The 19837-nt window shown below is 34.3% G+C and overlaps 1 protein-coding gene across 1 annotated transcript in view; it reads left to right on the forward strand.

Annotated features, from left to right (window-relative positions):
* Window positions 1-19837, forward strand: part of LOC140436654 (uncharacterized) — a 65787-nt gene that overhangs the window by 17420 nt on the left and 28530 nt on the right. The window contains exons 3-4 of the mRNA XM_072525655.1: window positions 17636-17744; window positions 18688-18895. Of these exons, the coding sequence (XP_072381756.1) occupies window positions 17636-17744; window positions 18688-18895 (317 nt within the window). The remainder of the gene's footprint in view (window positions 1-17635; window positions 17745-18687; window positions 18896-19837) is intronic.

Here is a 19837-nt window from a genome sequence, read left to right on the forward strand (position 1 = left end):
GTATCAAAGTCTTTTATTATTATAATGCCTAATAAGACCTTAAGTGCGAATCTTCTTTGTACTATCTTATCAGACGTCTTATGTAGACAATCACCATGAAGGAAACAGTTTTTCGGTTTTTTATAAATAATAGTTTGCACCTGTCCAGAGAAATGTCGATCTATATAGAATATAATTACATTTTTCTGTACAGCTACATTTTGAAGGTGTCGAGCTGATTCATATTTATATTCGCATAAAAATCTAAGCATAAATTTATTAATAATAACAGCGCTACAGGCCTTATAGGCCCCTGGCTTCTAAAAACTTGGTTACTTCCCACCCTTTTTTTCGATCCCTTGCTTTCTCTCTCCAATTTCTCACGCCTATTTCTGACAAGTCTTGTTTTACTGCTTCCAATCACTTTGGGCTCGTATTTTTGCCGTAATTGGTGGTTTTCCATACATCCTCAGTATTTCTTTATTCGTTCATCTTCTCCAAATATTCTCTGCCGTCTTTATTCCTCCGAAGATTTTTCTGAGCACCTTTCTTTCCCTAATATATATTTCTTTTGAAATATTTATATTACATACTGCAACGAACATCACAATCACAGTATCTGTTCGAGAACATCCTGTCTTTACTTGATACAAAGAATTATCTAGAGACTTATAAAGTATAAGAGTACGAAATTTTCAGATCGAAACAGGGACATATATGACAACTGGGACAAAGATTAAATGAAATTCAAAGGTAAACTCCATAACCTCCACTCCATAGTCCAGTACAGAGCCGATACTAGCAACAGTGCAGTTCGTGCACGCAGGCGGCCAAACCAAAGAGCGGCCATAGGCCGCATCTAATTTTATCAATAAATCAATAAAAAAATCAAATTTTTCACGTATTTCTCAAAATAAAACTACTTTATCATAAGTTCATAAAATCATAAGCTATTGAAAAATCAAAATGCCCAAGTACCATTTTTTCGATAGCCTAGTTTAAGAAATAAAAGTGTAGTGCAAAATGTGTAGCCCATTATTGGTCTACTATTTACACACATAACGAGTAAGAATGGGATGGACAGCGTTCGGCAAACTTTCTTACGTTCTAAAAAATCAAACAATCCCTCTATACTTACGAAGCAAGGTATATAACTCCTGTATAAATAATACCGGTGCTCACCTACGGAGCACAGACATGGACATTTACACAGGCCAATTTGGATAGGATAAGGAAGGCACAAAGAGCGATGGAGAGACAAATGTTGGGTATATCACTTAAAGATAGAAAACGTAACCAGTGGATCAGAACCAGAACAAAGACAGTAGACGCGATAGAACAAGCAGCAAAACTGAAATGGAAATGGGCTGGACACAATGAACGTCTCCAAGACGGACGATGGAACAATGCCATCGGAAAGTGGCGTCCATACAATGCAAAGAGATCAAGAGGCAGACCACAGATGAGGTGGAAAGATGACATCAGGAAACAAGGAGGTCCCACATGGCAGAGAACAGCTCAAGATAGGGAAATATGGAGAGAACTGGGGGAGACCTACATCCAACAATGGACGGATAGAGAATAGGTTAAAAAAAAATTTACACACATTAACACGTTTACACATTGACACAATTTAATAGCAAAATTCGTGGCAGAGACCGCAATAGTTAAAAGGTTATTTTTTACTTAAAAGCGATACCAGCGTTGGCTTATTCATATACTGCTTATGCTTATTATGCATTATGCTTTGTAAATTAGAACTTAAAAATTATTTCGGCAAAGTTAAAGAAATGCAGCATCGGCATTTTATCTGCGACCAGTATATAAAAGATAAAGTAATTACTATTTAAATGGGAATAAGCCACAATTAAAGGTTAAATTACGTTTTACTCTCAACTTGAGAAAGGCAATCAGCCGAAACAGCTGTAGTAATAAGAATTTAAAATATATTTTGTGGAAGTTTTGAAAACAAAGTTTTCAGTGTTTTCATTTCGATGCGCATCGCCCCGCCTCGAATTTTCCCATTGCCTCTTGACCTGGAAATCCCTATTTACCGCTCGAACAGCGCATATAAATATTGGCGATTTTCGGGTCAGCCAGGTTAGTCCCTCACGGGCTCTCCGAGAGCTTAGTGCTCTCGGGGCTCTGCTTCCTGCATTTATTTTCCATGCTCTGCGGCTGAGAATTGTTTCAACTTAACTTGGTGTTTTATTTCGACGAAGAAATTGTCATGTAAGAAATATCTTGCCTTTTTCAAGGCAAGACACCGAAGATAAGTATTTTCCAACTCCATAACCCGAAAATGGACTTAAGTAGAGGAGCTCTCGACAGTATATTCGAAGCTCCCTACAGAGCACCCGGAGACAACAGAAGGTGGTTAGACCCTTAATTGTTCCCCCGAGGTGACAGTAGATGCGTTTTGTCATCATTAAGAATAAATAAAATATAAAAAATTCTCTAGAGGGGGCGGCGCATTAGGTCTTCTTTGCACGCGGGCTGACAGCTCACTAGAATCGGTTGAGTCCAGATATACTATACTGTGATTTACATATTTTTGGATTGGAACCTTTCTTTGAAAGAAAACAAATACTACGAGTTCGTATTATTATTTTGAACGTAGACCGTAGAATTAACACGACGTTTTCTTCCGTGCAAGCCCTGTGCATTGGTCGTAGTACAGATTAGCAAATTTCATTCGCCTTTCAAGCTTGAATGAGGGTTTGTAACGCATGTCAGGTTTTCGAGGAGATATGAGGGAGGAGATAAATACCGTACGGCGTACGGACGGTCAATTAATTATCTATATAAACGAAACGTATGTTCATTCCTATCAGACACACCAAAAAGCTTGGTCTGATAGCAGTATTGGTCAGGTTGGTCAGTTAGTCATAGTTCATGCTGAGTGTGAAAATGCTTCACTTATATTTAAGTTTAAAACGAAGTTAGCTGATTTCCATGATGACATGAACTTTGTCAACTACAAAAAATCGTTTCAGAATAAACAAACACACAGATTAAAATTTCATAACAACGAAATTGGTGACACTCAACACAAAACAATATAAATTCATTTAGAAAACACAAAACAATATCAAAATACTTCAATTGCAAGAAACGATTAAAATCACAGTTCTTCTTCTTTGTGTGCCGTGCTTACAGAGAAAAAAATGGCAGTAACGATCACCACTGTCTTGAAAGGATGAGGCACACGAAGAAAAAGAATCAAATGTGCCCAAATATAGAACTATAAATAGACTTTAGATACAATTTTTACGACTTACCATTCCGAAATATTAAACAAAAGTCCAACAAATTTGTGGAACATAGATAAAATTAAAGAATGGTTGGCAAATTAGCACATAGCGATTGTAGAATGTATTAAAAATCTGAATTATTACGTTTAACGAAATAAAATGATAAAACCAAAAATCTTTGTGGTGGATCAGATTATTGAAAGTTACGGTCAAGTTTTACTAGTACCACCATACCAATACCAGTTTAATCCCATCGAATATATATATAGGGACTAATAAACCAACATTATTACAACTATATTGGCCCTAATGCTTATCATGACGAAGCGGTTTGGGAAACTAGGAAATAAAGTTAAGGGGGGTTTTTGGATTCACAAAAATAAAATAAACGAAGTAAGGTCAAACATAATAGGAATTAAAAATGAAAAAGACAGAAAAGATTTGATTTTACGTACAAAGCGTCTATGTATCTGTTGATACGTATTTCGACTTATAAGTCGAATAAAAGAATTTATATTGTTTTGTGTTGAGTGTCACCAATTTCGTTGTTATGAAATTTTAATCTGTGTGTTTGTTTATTCTGAAACGATTTTTTGTAGTTGACAAAGTTCATGTCATCATGGAAATCAGCTAACTTCGTTTTAAACTTAAATATAAGTGAAGCATTTTCACACTCAGCATGAACTATGACTAACTGACCAACCTGACCAATACTGCTATCAGACCAAGCTTTTTGGTGTGTCTGATAGGAATGAACATACGTTTCGTTTATATAGATAATTAATTGACCGTCCGTACGCCGTACGGTATTTATCTCCTCCCTCATATCTCCTCGAAAACCTGACATGCGTTACAAACCCTCATTCAAGCTTGAAAGGCGAATGAAATTTGCTAATCTGTACTACGACCAATGCACAGGGCTTGCACGGAAGAAAACGTCGTGTTAATTCTACGGTCTACGTTCAAAATAATAATACGAACTCGTAGTATTTGTTTTCTTTCAAAGAAAGGTTCCAATCCAAAAATATGTAAATCACAGTATAGTATATCTGGACTCAACCGATTCTAGTGAGCTGTCAGCCCGCGTGCAAAGAAGACCTAATGCGCCGCCCCCTCTAGAGAATTTTTTATATTTTATTTATTCTTAATGATGACAAAACGCATCTACTGTCACCTCGGGGGAACAATTAAGGGTCTAACCACCTTCTGTTGTCTCCGGGTGCTCTGTAGGGAGCTTCGAATATACTGTCGAGAGCTCCTCTACTTAAGTCCATTTTCGGGTTATGGAGTTGGAAAATACTTATCTTCGGTGTCTTGCCTTGAAAAAGGCAAGATATTTCTTACATGACAATTTCTTCGTCGAAATAAAACACCAAGTTAAGTTGAAACAATTCTCAGCCGCAGAGCATGGAAAATAAATGCAGGAAGCAGAGCCCCGAGAGCACTAAGCTCTCGGAGAGCCCGTGAGGGACTAACCTGGCTGACCCGAAAATCGCCAATATTTATATGCGCTGTTCGAGCGGTAAATAGGGATTTCCAGGTCAAGAGGCAATGGGAAAATTCGAGGCGGGGCGATGCGCATCGAAATGAAAACACTGAAAACTTTGTTTTCAAAACTTCCACAAAATATATTTTAAATTCTTATTACTACAGCTGTTTCGGCTGATTGCCTTTCTCAAGTTGAGAGTAAAACGTAATTTAACCTTTAATTGTGGCTTATTCCCATTTAAATAGTAATTACTTTATCTTTTATATACTGGTCGCAGATAAAATGCCGATGCTGCATTTCTTTAACTTTGCCGAAATAATTTTTAAGTTCTAATTTACAAAGCATAATGCATAATAAGCATAAGCAGTATATGAATAAGCCAACGCTGGTATCGCTTTTAAGTAAAAAATAACCTTTTAACTATTGCGGTCTCTGCCACGAATTTTGCTATTAAATTGTGTCAATGTGTAAACGTGTTAATGTGTGTAAATTTTTTTTTAACCTATTCTCTATCCGTCCATTGTTGGATGTAGGTCTCCCCCAGTTCTCTCCATATTTCCCTATCTTGAGCTGTTCTCTGCCATGTGGGACCTCCTTGTTTCCTGATGTCATCTTTCCACCTCATCTGTGGTCTGCCTCTTGATCTCTTTGCATTGTATGGACGCCACTTTCCGATGGCATTGTTCCATCGTCCGTCTTGGAGACGTTCATTGTGTCCAGCCCATTTCCATTTCAGTTTTGCTGCTTGTTCTATCGCGTCTACTGTCTTTGTTCTGGTTCTGATCCACTGGTTACGTTTTCTATCTTTAAGTGATATACCCAACATTTGTCTCTCCATCGCTCTTTGTGCCTTCCTTATCCTATCCAAATTGGCCTGTGTAAATGTCCATGTCTGTGCTCCGTAGGTGAGCACCGGTATTATTTATACAGGAGTTATATACCTTGCTTCGTAAGTATAGAGGGATTGTTTGATTTTTTAGAACGTAAGAAAGTTTGCCGAACGCTGTCCATCCCATTCTTACTCGTTATGTGTGTAAATAGTAGACCAATAATGGGCTACACATTTTGCACTACACTTTTATTTCTTAAACTAGGCTATCGAAAAAATGGTACTTGGGCATTTTGATTTTTCAATAGCTTATGATTTTATGAACTTATGATAAAGTAGTTTTATTTTGAGAAATACGTGAAAAATTTGATTTTTTTATTGATTTATTGATAAAATTAGATGCGGCCTATGGCCGCTCTTTGGTTTGGCCGCCTGCGTGCACGAACTGCACTGTTGCTAGTATCGGCTCTGTACTGGACTATGGAGTGGAGGTTATGGAGTTTACCTTTGAATTTCATTTAATCTTTGTCCCAGTTGTCATATATGTCCCTGTTTCGATCTGAAAATTTCGTACTCTTATACTTTATAAGTCTCTAGATAATTCTTTGTATCAAGTAAAGACAGGATGTTCTCGAACAGATACTGTGATTGTGATGTTCGTTGCAGTATGTAATATAAATATTTCAAAAGAAATATATATTAGGGAAAGAAAGGTGCTCAGAAAAATCTTCGGAGGAATAAAGACGGCAGAGAATATTTGGAGAAGATGAACGAATAAAGAAATACTGAGGATGTATGGAAAACCACCAATTACGGCAAAAATACGAGCCCAAAGTGATTGGAAGCAGTAAAACAAGACTTGTCAGAAATAGGCGTGAGAAATTGGAGAGAGAAAGCAAGGGATCGAAAAAAAGGGTGGGAAGTAACCAAGTTTTTAGAAGCCAGGGGCCTATAAGGCCTGTAGCGCTGTTATTATTAATAAATTTATGCTTAGATTTTTATGCGAATATAAATATGAATCAGCTCGACACCTTCAAAATGTAGCTGTACAGAAAAATGTAATTATATTCTATATAGATCGACATTTCTCTGGACAGGTGCAAACTATTATTTATAAAAAACCGAAAAACTGTTTCCTTCATGGTGATTGTCTACATAAGACGTCTGATAAGATAGTACAAAGAAGATTCGCACTTAAGGTCTTATTAGGCATTATAATAATAAAAGACTTTGATACAAACTATTATACCCTTTAATAATTGTTAAAGTGATTAGTGCATAAGTGCATGACAAATAAAAGTTATAAACTAGTGATAATAACAAGGTTTTTGGTTCAAATTTTGTGATAACATTGATTACCGCACTTAAAGGACTATTTCGTAATACAAGGGGGTTTAGTAAAAGGAAGTTTATTTGAAATATTTCATATATTTCAATGCAATTGACAACAATTTCGTAACATGAAATCTTGTGATTTCCCCATAATTTAAAGTTCGATAGTTTTTGATAAGTCAGTTACTAGATTAAAAATTTCGATAATTTTTTTGTTTAGCAAATCATGGCTTTCATGATAAGCAGTTATTTATAGAACCACCGAGAAAAAAGTAATGTGTAATAAAAACCACTTGCTATAGTTGCTGCATTCTATTTTGTCGTCTTTTTAACTTCGGGTTAATTTTTTTTTTCGATACGCAAAGATAAAAAACTGGGCTTAACGATTAGATCAAACAGAAGATAAATAAAAATGGGAAAGAATTAACTAGAAGCGAGTAGTAACAATCCAGTAGGGAAGTGAAATGACCCGGTTGATAAAGCTGGTTAACTAAAACTTAGTGAAGAGAAAGAGAGAGGGAAAAAGAGAAAGAGATAAAAGAAATAAAAGGAGCATGAGATGTACATATTCAGTAAAGAGAGGGAGAACAAAAAAAAACTCAATCCTGAAAAAAAATACATTATATAAACATATAGTTGAGCGATACCAGCTGCAGGTGAAATGCAGACAAAACATCTTTGTTTATATGAATTTACCTTTTTTTTAATATTAAAAGTAAACGAAACACAGACAGAAAAATATGAGTGCTAGTTAATGGTGAGTACATACATTAATACTGTAGAAGTTATAATCACCTAAATGATTTATAAAAAATAAAGAATTGGGAGATAAATGCTTTAGGTCGATAAGTACTTAAGGCCCTCACATGCATTTGGAGGTTGAAAACAATAAATTATTATTTAGTATGTAAGAAAATCGATAATAAATAAGATATAATTAGTAGTGACTATGATATAGTACAAAGAATACTACGTTTACATCAGATAAATTAGTAAGTTTTCTAGTTCTTCTTCTTCTAGTGCCGTCTCCACTAATAAAGGTTGGCTATAACCATTGCAAATTCGTCTCTATCTTCTGCTTTTCTTAAGAGCGTCTGTGTGTTTAACCCGGTCCAGTCGCGAATGTTTTTCAGCCAGGATATTTGTCGTCCACCAGGACCCCTTTTTCCTTCGATTTTACGCTTCATAATCAGCTGCAACAACTCCTACTTATCATTTCTAAGTATGTGCCCCAAATATGCTGTCTTTCGCATTTTAATGGTAGTCAAAAGTTCTCTGTCTCTTCCCATTCTATGCAACACCATTTCGTTCGTAATGTGATCGGTCCATGGTATCTTCAAAATTCTCCTAAAAAGCCACATCTCAAAAGCTTCCAGTTTTCTCATTAAGTCAACATTAACAGTCCAGACTTCGACACCATAAAGAAGAATATAGTGGATATAACATTTTATCATCCGATATCGGATTTGCAGATTGAGTCTTTGGTTACTCAGAAAGAATATAGGTTTTTGTTGGCATCCTCCTCTCCCATTTCTGGCACCATGGTAAAGATTATTAATTATAGTTTATTCGTCTTCCGGGTTTGGACCGTGTCATTTGTGAGTGACCCAAAAGTGGGTTCATCTCGACGTTTCGCTACAATTGTATGTAGCTTCTTCAGGAGAACAAAAAAGAGAAAAAAGAGAAAAAGAAAACAAAAGGCAGGAAGATGGGTAGTTAGCAACGGTAACTCAGTTACTCAACGCAACCAGAGGCGAATACTAACTACCAAGATGGGCAATGGATTCACTCCCCGCCTCTCGACGCGTTAGTGTTCTGAGCTGTTGGACGTGAATCCCTGTCCTGGCATTTGGTTTTCACCTCTGGCTGCGTTAAGTAGTTGAGTTACTGTGACCAATTGCCCATCTTGGTAGTTAGTATTCGCCTCTGGTTGCGTTGAGTAACTGAGTTACCGTTGCTAACTACCCATCTTCCTGCCTTTTGTTTTCTTTTTCTCTTTTTTCTCTTTTTTGTTCTCCTGAAGAAGCTACATACAATTGTAGCGAAACGTCGAGATGAACCCACTTTTGGGTCACTCACAAATGACACGGTCCAAACCCGGAAGACGAATAAACTATAATTCTGACTCTGGCCGTGGAAGCCTACGATTTCATAAGATTATTAATTTTTTGTTTCTAGTAGTAGTAATATCTTTTTGTCTTTTAGTTTATTTTCTACCTGCTTTCTTCTCTTTTCTCTTTACTGTTTTTCTTTGATCTATATAGTTGTTCTCTATCTGTGTTGCTTCTCGTGTGAACATTTACATCCTTATTGAACTTCTTTCATCTTTATATTCTTAAGTTTGTTACATTATTTCGCTGCTTTATTCATTACTTACTTTATGGTTTCTTTCCCTTTATTTTGTTTTCAAGTATTAGTTGTTTTATTCTCGTGCCCACCATGTAATGATAGGAGTCGACATCTGATCCTCTGTATATTCTTATCTTCTTTATACACTTCTGCTCTTCTTTTTGTACTAGAACGTGATCTCAAACGGGCACTACACAGTATCTTCATTATTAATGAACATATAGTTACATACGAGATATCGTACGGCACTTTGGATAAAAATAGTTTAACTTAAAGACAAATTTTGATTTATTGTCTTAAAGAAGGCCTGTGGCTGAGAATAAATAAACAACTGCTCAAATTCTAACACGCGACATAGTAAATGAAAGGGGAGGATACAACGAATATATTAAGGAAGAAAAAACAAACAAGGCGACAACCAAAATGGTAGTACACAGCATCTTCGTTATTAATGAAGCAAAATCACTAGTTCTACATAATCGCCGTTTCTATCCAAACAATTTTGCAGATGATGCTCCAACTTTTCTGTCCCTATGTTACAGAATTCTACCGCCAATCCATTGAGGAATCGAATAACCTCTTCTTGACTTCATCATCGGTACTGAAGCGTAAGAAACCCAAGTGTTCCTTCAATTTTGGAAATAAGTGATAATCACTTGGTGCTAGGTCCGGACTATAGGAGAGGGGCACAACAGTCCATGCAAAATCTCTTAGCAATTGTTCAGTTTGATGTGAGACATGAAGTCGAGCGTTGTCATGGAGAAGCCTCACATCACTGAATATGAATTGTGGTGTGGGAAGTCTCAGAAATACGCAAAGTACGTTGGTTAATGGTAATCCTCTGATCTTCAAGCAATATTGGTTCTACTTTTTTTCGACAATTTCGTCTGAAACTGAAAGCCTACTCCTTTATCGTGAATTTCCGTTCTGCCTTCACTGAATTCTCTACACCATTTGCGAACATTGAACATATATGCACATTTTGCATTTAAAAAACCTGTCATAGCACGGATTTGATGCGAGATGTGGGGATGCGTAAGGCAGAGTTGCCAGATTTTTCCATTTACCATTCGCCAGGTGAAAGATTGTCAGTACGTCGCATTCGTTCTCAGCGGCATATCCTTTTTATACGAATGATCTCATATTTTTTGGTTATAATATGTACCTCTATCTGTGTATAATTGTCTTTTAGAGTCTTAAGCAAGGAAAGCGAGTGATCACTAATCTTTTTAACATGTCTGCTCAAGTGTAAATAGAGTAGATTTAAGGATAATTTTAATACAACGTTTGTGCAATCAGATTTCAAATTATTTGGATTTTTTTTTGTTTCTTTACATTATCTTTTTACATTAAGCATTTTTTACATCGAGTGGTTTGCGCTAAAGCCGAATTAGTGAGCTGAACTACAGTTTTCTGGAAGCGTGTGTTCTTTTATTCTGATTCATAGCATAGCAGTCTTTCAAACAATTGGCAGCCGTAGCTCAGTAGCTATTTTACTGGCTTAACAAGCTGGAGAGCCTGGGTTCGAAAATTTTTAATTTCTAATTTAACTGAGCTGTCACCGTGCTTCGGAGGGTACGTAAAGCCGTCGGTCCCGTCTACGAAAGTAGCCTGGACCTGAAAACCCGGACACTAGCCCTTAGCCAGAAGGTAACACGAACTTACTTATTTTATCAAACAATTTACGCGGAATCGGTACGAGACATTGGTCGGGAGAAAGGTTTATGAGGGAATTGTTGGCTTGAATATCTGGTTGATATTATAATGAATGTAGAGAACACTATCGTTCATTTATTTCAATTTCGGCAGCTCTTTCATCAGAGTCTGATGTTATCTTCCTAATTGTTTAGTACCTTAATCCTCCGAAGTTCCATTCAAAAATGAATGATAAAAGACGAATTTTTTGATGGATCATTGATAATTATTATTGATTGCGGTCTTAAAAATTTTACAATAAATTTATAATCCTTAATATATCATCTCAACACTCAGCTTGTGATAATAGAATAATAAAACGTTTCTGTCACGTATTTTGATATCCATATCAAAACTTTTTAAAAATTTGCAACATTTTTGTTAAAATATGACTGACTACATTTTTATCATTTTTTTTGTTGATAATTGGTTTTAAATATTTTCGCAGGATATTTAAAACAATTTTAAACTAGATTGGCATCTAAAAATGATCATTGACTTTAAAAGATTTGAGTAATGTGTATGTTCATAAATATTTAAAATAATAATAATAATAATATTTAAACATTTAAAACATAAACATTTAAAATAATAATAAATAGATGAATGAATGAACCAACACAAGATAACTTATGACTAAAAATTACTAAAAATGCAGGAATGAGAATTCTCAGAAGAATTTTAGAACCAAACAAAATCCAAGAAGGAGAAGTGTTCCTACCAGTCTTTTTACTATTCTATTTGTCTCTGTACATTCATTATTTTTTTAGATTTTGTAAAATAAACTTTCCAATCCAATATTGACTAATAAAAGAACTGACTGGAAGAGCTTCAAAATAAACCTTGAACACAAAATTAATCTTGCTGTGCCATTGAGAAACACGAGGCAACTTGATGACGAATTAGAATTTTTTATAAAAAATATCCAACAGGTAGCTTGGGAAAATACTCCCACAATAACTGCTAGAAGAAAAGGGAACAACTATCCAAAAGAAATCAGAGAACCCATAGTAGAAAAAAGGAAGTTGAGAAAAAAATGGCAGCAATACAGAGATCCATGAGACAAAACTAGTCTAAATAATGCTACACAAAAACTAAAAAGGGAGATACATAATATCAAAAATTGATCATTTTTCATGAGACATTTTTATTATTTTACCAACAAGCTGATGGTACTTTGTACTACAATCTGATCAGAAAGAGTAGTGAGCAGTTCTATTTTAACCTAAATTGTTACAGTTGTCATTTTACTTTATTCAGTAATATTTCTATAGATACTAACTTACAGTAATATTTACACATTACGCAGGTATATTGAGGTCATACAACGCTCTGCTTTTACGCTAACCATTTTTACTTCACTAACTCGAAGGGTTTGTCATCTTGAGCTTTCTTTTTATATCTGTATTGTTGAAGAGTTGGATGATCTCGATATTGGAGTCGACGGTGTTTATGTCTGCTGGCACATTTGACAATCAGTTGTTCTACTGTCTCCATCTTCAGATCTTGGTGGATGAAGCTGGTCCAGCCTTGCTGGGCTGGACTTGGGCTGGACAGCCCAAATTTGACGAAATGCCCCTGATGATGCTGTAGAAAGCGAAAGTACTTGGGCAAGATTTGATTATTAAAATTGTGCTCGATATTTGCCTTTAATTTTTCAAAGTTCATTTATTCAAGCATTCAACCTTATATTAATTCATTTCATTATCGTTGAAATGTAGCATTCTGAGAATTAATTCGAATTGGTTTCTTGACATTTTATACGATACCTGATTGCTATATAATGGATTCGGAGACCAGTAATCCATCATTTTTGGCAACCTTGCTATACCCATATCGTTCATTTGGAAGAAGAGGGTTATATCTAAGAATTTTCATTTTTTCAGTAGAGAGGTTTTAAAATTCTCATCAATTTATTTCATTTATATTGTGCAGTGTTTATTGATATTGTAGGATTTAATGATTGAGTATGATAGATTTCTGATCTTTTAATCGCCCTGACAAATTTTTGTTTTTTTAAGATATCAGGTTTAGAAGAAAAACTTAGATATAACCCTCTCGAATAAAGAAATCTTTTGAAGAAATTGATTTTGCTCATAAAGTTACATTTTAGAAATTGTATTGGTAAAGTATTATTAAAAATGCCATTAAATCAATATTTTTTAATAAAACTGATTAATAAAACATAAAAAAACTACGTAACTAGTTCGTATCCATTACACAACACAATATGAAACATAAAGTAATAATAATAACGATTGTTTTTCTTTACAAATTTTTATAAAAACTTAAATAGTCTTCAGGAACACATCGCTTTTTTTCTATTAAAGACAACAGTCCATTTATCTTAGCTTCAGTGATTCCCACTTTGTTGTAAAAGCTTTCTTTAAAGCAATATTATTGATATTAATTTTACGCCTAGAACGCACAATTCCCACTTGATCACATTCTGCTTGATTAAAAGATGATTTATAATAAAGAATAGTAGGATTGTTGCTATCTAACATCAAGATCCTCACATCAGATATTTTAAAATTTTTGGGAATAGTAAGGTGTAAGTCTGCAGACAAAGCTTTAAGATAAAACACGTCATTAAAACCCATTTCATGTACTTTATATATGGACTTCCAGTTTTTTTAGCTGTCCGAATAATGCACTCATATTGGTCAGGTACGTATATTGGACTTCATTTTTTATATTTTTTTATCTGTTTTTCTATCATAGCGTGGACACTATTCCCTTCACTCTGTCGCATGTCCGGAGACAAAAAATTTATGAGTTATTGATTTTATGGGCAAAATAGGGCTGGGTGAGCAGTATGTTTTAAATATTTTGTTTCTCTGTGCTTCGTCTAATTTTTCGGAACACTTGAACTTGCATTTATTTCCGCAGGGTGGTAAAAGGGTTTTAGCTGGCTGTAATATTTTGGATTTGGTTTTTGTGTCGTTTGAATTTTTAACAATTCTGGTAGATAAATAGGCTTCTCCGCCATTTCGCAATCTCTTTGAGTCTACCTGTTGCCACGTTGTAGGCTGCCGAAGTTTCTTCCTACCCACCTTTTTATTGTTTGAAGGATGTTTAACTTTTCTTTTTTTAATTGCATTACCTGTTGTTAATTTAACTTGCCTTGTAATGGCAGGTGGATTAAAAAGAGGATCTGCATGCTGTCATCTGATCCATAAGGATCGGTTTTAGAATGTTGTGAACTGTTGTCTGTATCCGAAGTTGTGTTACTGCTAGATGATGACTTACTACTAGATGATGACTTACTTCTTGATGATGAGTTACTGATTGAAGATGAGTCACTGCTTGAAGATGAAGTATCTGTATCCATAGCTTTTTTAGGTAATTGAGTTTCTAAAAATAAGAATAATACCACTTATAATAATATTCACATTTTTAGTAACTTTAAAGCAGTGTATCTTTGTATTTTATCTTACCCAAAAAATTATTATTTCCAGTGAAACATGTGTCATCATTTATCATAATAGGGCTGCTGAAGATTTTTTCAGATGGGTCTGTATTATTAATAAAATCTAAAATAATATTCTTTATACAAAAAATCTGTATTTTTTCGATCTAAATAAGAACTTAACAACAGGAGAATTGTCTAAATTTTCCTTGTCAAAATGTTCCACCACCCACTTTGTTGTTGGTGTCGCTTCTATAGTATTTACTGTATTACATTTATCATACATTATGTTTTGTGCATCTTTAAAAGAATTGTCCGAATTACCTTGAGTATAATTGCCTTGACTATCTTCATCATTTTCAAGATTTGCAAAAATACAATTCGTACGGCTGCTATTAAGCATTATGGTCTAATTAAATTAATCCTAAAATAATACTACTATATACAATATAGTTATTATATATATATATATATATATATATATATATATATATATATATATATATATATATGTATATATAATACGATAAAGTTATAATAATTTACCCAATGCAAAAAAAAGATAATTCAAATATAACAAAATATGTATCTTTAAACAATAAGGTTACATTTCACAAAACTACTTTTTACGCACACTACGTTGCTTCTATTTTATGATATATTATCTAAAAGAAAGTTACAACTAAGAAAGTAACTTTCTATTAGAACATGCTATTCACTTTTATCGTTATACTTTTAAGAAAAATGGGTATATCTTTACTTATAACTCTATATACCAAAAATAAATGTATAAAAATAATATTACCTTTGAGAAAAATGAGTCCAAGCACAAATATCACCCTTTTAATTATATAAGCTTATCTTTTGTCAATTATATTTAAAGATATAACTGTATTCTCTAAAACGAATAACGTTCAGTAAAAAAAGGTCAAGTACATACTGAAATATAACTGTATTTTTCATAATCAACTCGTTAAATTCGGGGAACGACAAAGAGTTGCATCTGCCATCTCTCGGAAACTAGCGTACTTACACATGTAACCATTTTTTCTATAGCAGAAGACATTATTTGGCTATTGATGCAATAAAAAAAAACTTTAACATTTTGAGATGTAACCCTCTTCTTCCAAATGAACGATATACATTCCAAAGAATGTGGTAGTTTTGTCCCTGTTAGTATCTTTCCATCTGTGTAATCGCGAATTTACTGTCATAGGTTTGTCTTTGGTTTGTTGAGCATATCTGTGTTGTAATACCGACATGATCTACATCAAAATTGAAATTTTTTAATGAAAACCATTCGGAAAACAGTTTAGTTCATTTGTAAAAGCTCTTCATCATTTTCATTTTTAATATTCTTGGGACAAAACTGAGCTACAACTTCATCAATGACTTTATCAACAGAAGACTGACGTTGCTCTTTTAGAATTATTGGGACCTTTCTCCCTCTAGGAGTAGAGAGCTGCGCATCAGGATGGCTTATCCCTAGGATAGGCATATTCATTTCTAAAAAGAAAACAACTGTAATTGACTGATCGGCTGGACAAAGAACAAAAAAAGTGAGCATATTTAATTGATCCCAAAATAAAGTTATATTTACCTTGGTGTCTCGGATTTATTTCTCGTGAAAAATCGTCAGAATCACTACTTGAAGATATATTGGAGTGTAATAATAGATCTTTCAATGTTTATACGTGTTTCGCAGTTACTAGTGGAAACTGAAGGTATTGATGTGTTGGCCGGAAACTCATCAATAGAAATCTTTGCATTTATAGGGAACCTAAAAATTATGTTTAAGTTGGAAAAATCCTGAAGACGGAACTATGGAACTATAGTTTTAGAAACATTGAAACGTTTATATTTAGATTTAAAAATGGTTAACTAAAACTCAACTACATACAAATATTTAATCCTTAAGCCGTAAACAACGCAACAAAAATGAAAATAAGTCAATAAGTTTTTTGGTGATAAGTTTCACATAATAATTAATTACCTTTTTAATTTTTTCTTACTGGGTTCTAAATGCAATGCACTTTCATTAGAGTCAACATTTGATATGGTTTAAGAATTTTAAATCTTCACGTAAATATATAACTACCATAAATAGACTACGCTTTGGACATGCGTGTTATCCAAGTCATTTATATAAAATAAATGTGATTGAAGATGATAATTGCGAACATTGCGGAAAACTAGGTGATCTTGATCACATCTTTTTTGAATGTCCTAAGTTTCAACAGCATTCAAACTCTCTCTACAAAAAATTAATTGAACTTAATATGTATGCACCATTCAATATCCAGTCGCTACTGGCTACAGACTCACAACAAATATATAATATCATTATAGATTTCTTGTCAGACACATGCACAGTTCTATAGACTTTGTACGCGAGAATGGAATTTTTCAGGATCGTGTGGAAATTTAGATTTGTATATTTTGTTTACCCTAAATGTTATAACACCTTATCCGTGGTCCAGTTTTGTTTGTCTACTAAGAATGTCTTGATGGGCCCCTAGACGAGAAGCAAGTGACCCTGTAAGTTTCCTTGTCGTATATTCTTCTATTAATTATCCGTTAGTTTTCTATTAGGGATAGAGTTGTGTATATGTCTGATTGGAGAATCTATTGCAACTGGCTGAATGACTAATGTCTATGCCATTAAAAAAAAATCATCTGAAGAATTGTTTATGAACTTTAAAATTTCTTGTTCTTCGTCTGATAATAACTCATTCCACCATTTCAAAAGTTTCGCTTGCCCCTCTTCGTAACTTTCTGCCATTACGACACACAACACAATACAATTTACTATATTTACAACCAACCTTATTACGCGGCGTAGTTTCAATAAATGAACTGTAGACTAAACAAATCATCTGCAATTTTAGCACACACAGACCTGTTATAATCGAAAAAAATGACAACCGATATTCGGGTTTCGCGGCGCTTGGTAGTTAGAGGATCTAAAACCCATAAGTAGGGTGTCATTTCCAAAATATATTTTTAGAGAATTTTTTTTTGATCTACCGCTTTATAACAGCCAGTACATCATAGCCAGTGTAAAAACCTAATGATTTACTAGAAAAACTAAGTTGGGCCTGGGGGTGGAATATTTTTCGCTTTATTTCATAATGAAGCGAAAATATATCGAAATAATATATCACATAAAATATATCGAAATTTTATATCTAAATATGCAATACGCTTTTGCAGTCAAATATTTACTTAAGTACTATATTTTTACTAAAATAAAAAAACTATCAATTTAATAATTTTTTCTTTTTTTTTTATTACAGACCAATTCACATAGGAGTTATAACAAATAATTTCAAACTAGTCAAACGGAATTTATTCTTGCTGAAAGTCCTGAAACATTCTGTAGACGTACCAAACAGTCACGATTATGTAAGTATTTTTAATTCTTTTATCTAGTAATTTCTGTGCGGTTTTGGTTTCCTCCGACACGTGTTATCTCGTAGCCGAATTCAACGTAACTCCTAACCACAAAAAATGGGTTTTACTTTCTATCACCAGGGATTCCCTCTTGATTTGGAAGCAGGTAAACCCCAAAGTATTATTGTGTCCTCTTGCACATACGAGAACTGGTATATAAGTTTTGAGATATAACAGGATCGTTCTAAAAACGAGGAAATAAGGGAGAAGTATGTGATAGAGTTTTTCAGATTATATTAAAAAATCTACCGTACTAAAATTTTTGAAAGATGACTTACAACCAATAATAGACAAAACAAGTTAGTAAAAAATATGCCTTGTTTTCTCACAAGTATATAGACAGGTTTGACTGTTGTATCAGATATTGCAAACAGACTATTATCTGGAGATTCATCAATTTTTTAATGGAAATATTTTTAAATAAACGATCAAAACGTCAAACTCGTTATTTTGTTCATAACTTAAAATTTTGTCTATTTAGAGATTTGAAGTCAACAGACAACTTTTTAAAAAAAGATACACAAAATGACATATGCTAAATTAAAATCGATTAATACAAAAAACAGTTATTGCAAAATGAACAACAATTTTTGAATATTGTTAATAACTTTTGCATTACTCTTAAAAAATTGTTTAAATGTACCTAAACTTGAGGGGCTTATCGTGTTTGAATAGTTTTTGCGAAATTTAATTTGTTAAAGATTTTTTTTAAATAAGATAATTCCTAAGGCTGGTCCAGATAATTTGACTGAATTGATCTCAATAATACGGAGCTTATTTTCTTTGTTAAGACATAATTTACCCATAATATCAGAGTGAACCACTTTTGTCTAATACATAAGTATATAGCATGTATTATTAAACTATGTTTTCAAAATTACATTTTAAATTGTAGACTCCACTGCAATTAGCATTGATCCACAATTCTTCGATAGAGATCGTGGAAGCTCTCTTGGTCGATGGTGCTAGATGTCACACCACAGATTCCGAAGGAAACAGCGTTCTCCACTACGCGACAGAGTTAAACAGAAAGGAGGCCCTCAAATTGTTAGTCAGCTTCGCCGGTATCCAAAGGTGTAATTTGAACACGTTTAATCACGAAGGTAAGTTTTTGAATGTTTGTTACAAAATTAATAGAAATGTTGAATTTATAATTGGTTACACATAAAAATGTGTTTTACACCGAAACCTAAGTAATATGCTATAAACGGGGGTGGTCAGATAGGTACTTACCTGACTGTTCGATGGTGCCACTATCGCAAGGGAAATATACTATCTTGTAGTAAGTACATTCTGGTATGCGACTAATGTCAAAATTTCAGCCTTTCTGACTCGGATACGGTGACTATTCTCCTTTGATGGAGACCGTCAAAAATTCGTTTAATGAGTTTCAACGTGGTCACACGGTTTTTGAAAAGCCACGCCCAGGTGCCCCGAAAACGGGTATTACGAAGGGTAACGTGACAGCAATCCACGATCTCATATAGCAGACCGCCGATTAAAGATAGCTGAGACAGTAGGCATCTCAAAACACCGCTTGGATCGTATGTTGCATACAATTTTGAGCCTGAGAAACCTGTCGGTGAGATGCATGCCGCGTTTGCTCACTCCGTACAAAACACCCTTAAGATCACTTCAGAACAGTGTTTGCCACTGTTTAAGCGCACTGCGAATGAGTTTCTGCGTCGTTTAGTGACCGTCGACGAAATATGGATCCACTGGTACACACCAGAGACCAAGGAACAGTCAAAACAGTGGACATCATCCGACTAACGTACTCCGAAGATGGCGAATACTGTCCTATCAGAAGGAAAGATGAACGCCACCGTTTTCTACGATTCACACGATGTAATTTATTACATCGACTACCTGGAGAAGTGGAAAGAACATGACAAGCCGAATTGGGCTACTAACTACTGTCTCATCCATATTATTCACCAGATTTGGCCCCGTGCGACTTTTTTTTGTTTTGAAACTTGAAAACTGTAATAGTAGATAATGTTGGTATTATAGTAATGTGTCTTTTGGGTTACTGCGTAACTGAC

The sequence above is a fragment of the Diabrotica undecimpunctata genome, chromosome 3, assembly GCF_040954645.1.
Source record: "Diabrotica undecimpunctata isolate CICGRU chromosome 3, icDiaUnde3, whole genome shotgun sequence".
Lineage (NCBI taxonomy): Eukaryota > Metazoa > Arthropoda > Insecta > Coleoptera > Chrysomelidae > Diabrotica > Diabrotica undecimpunctata.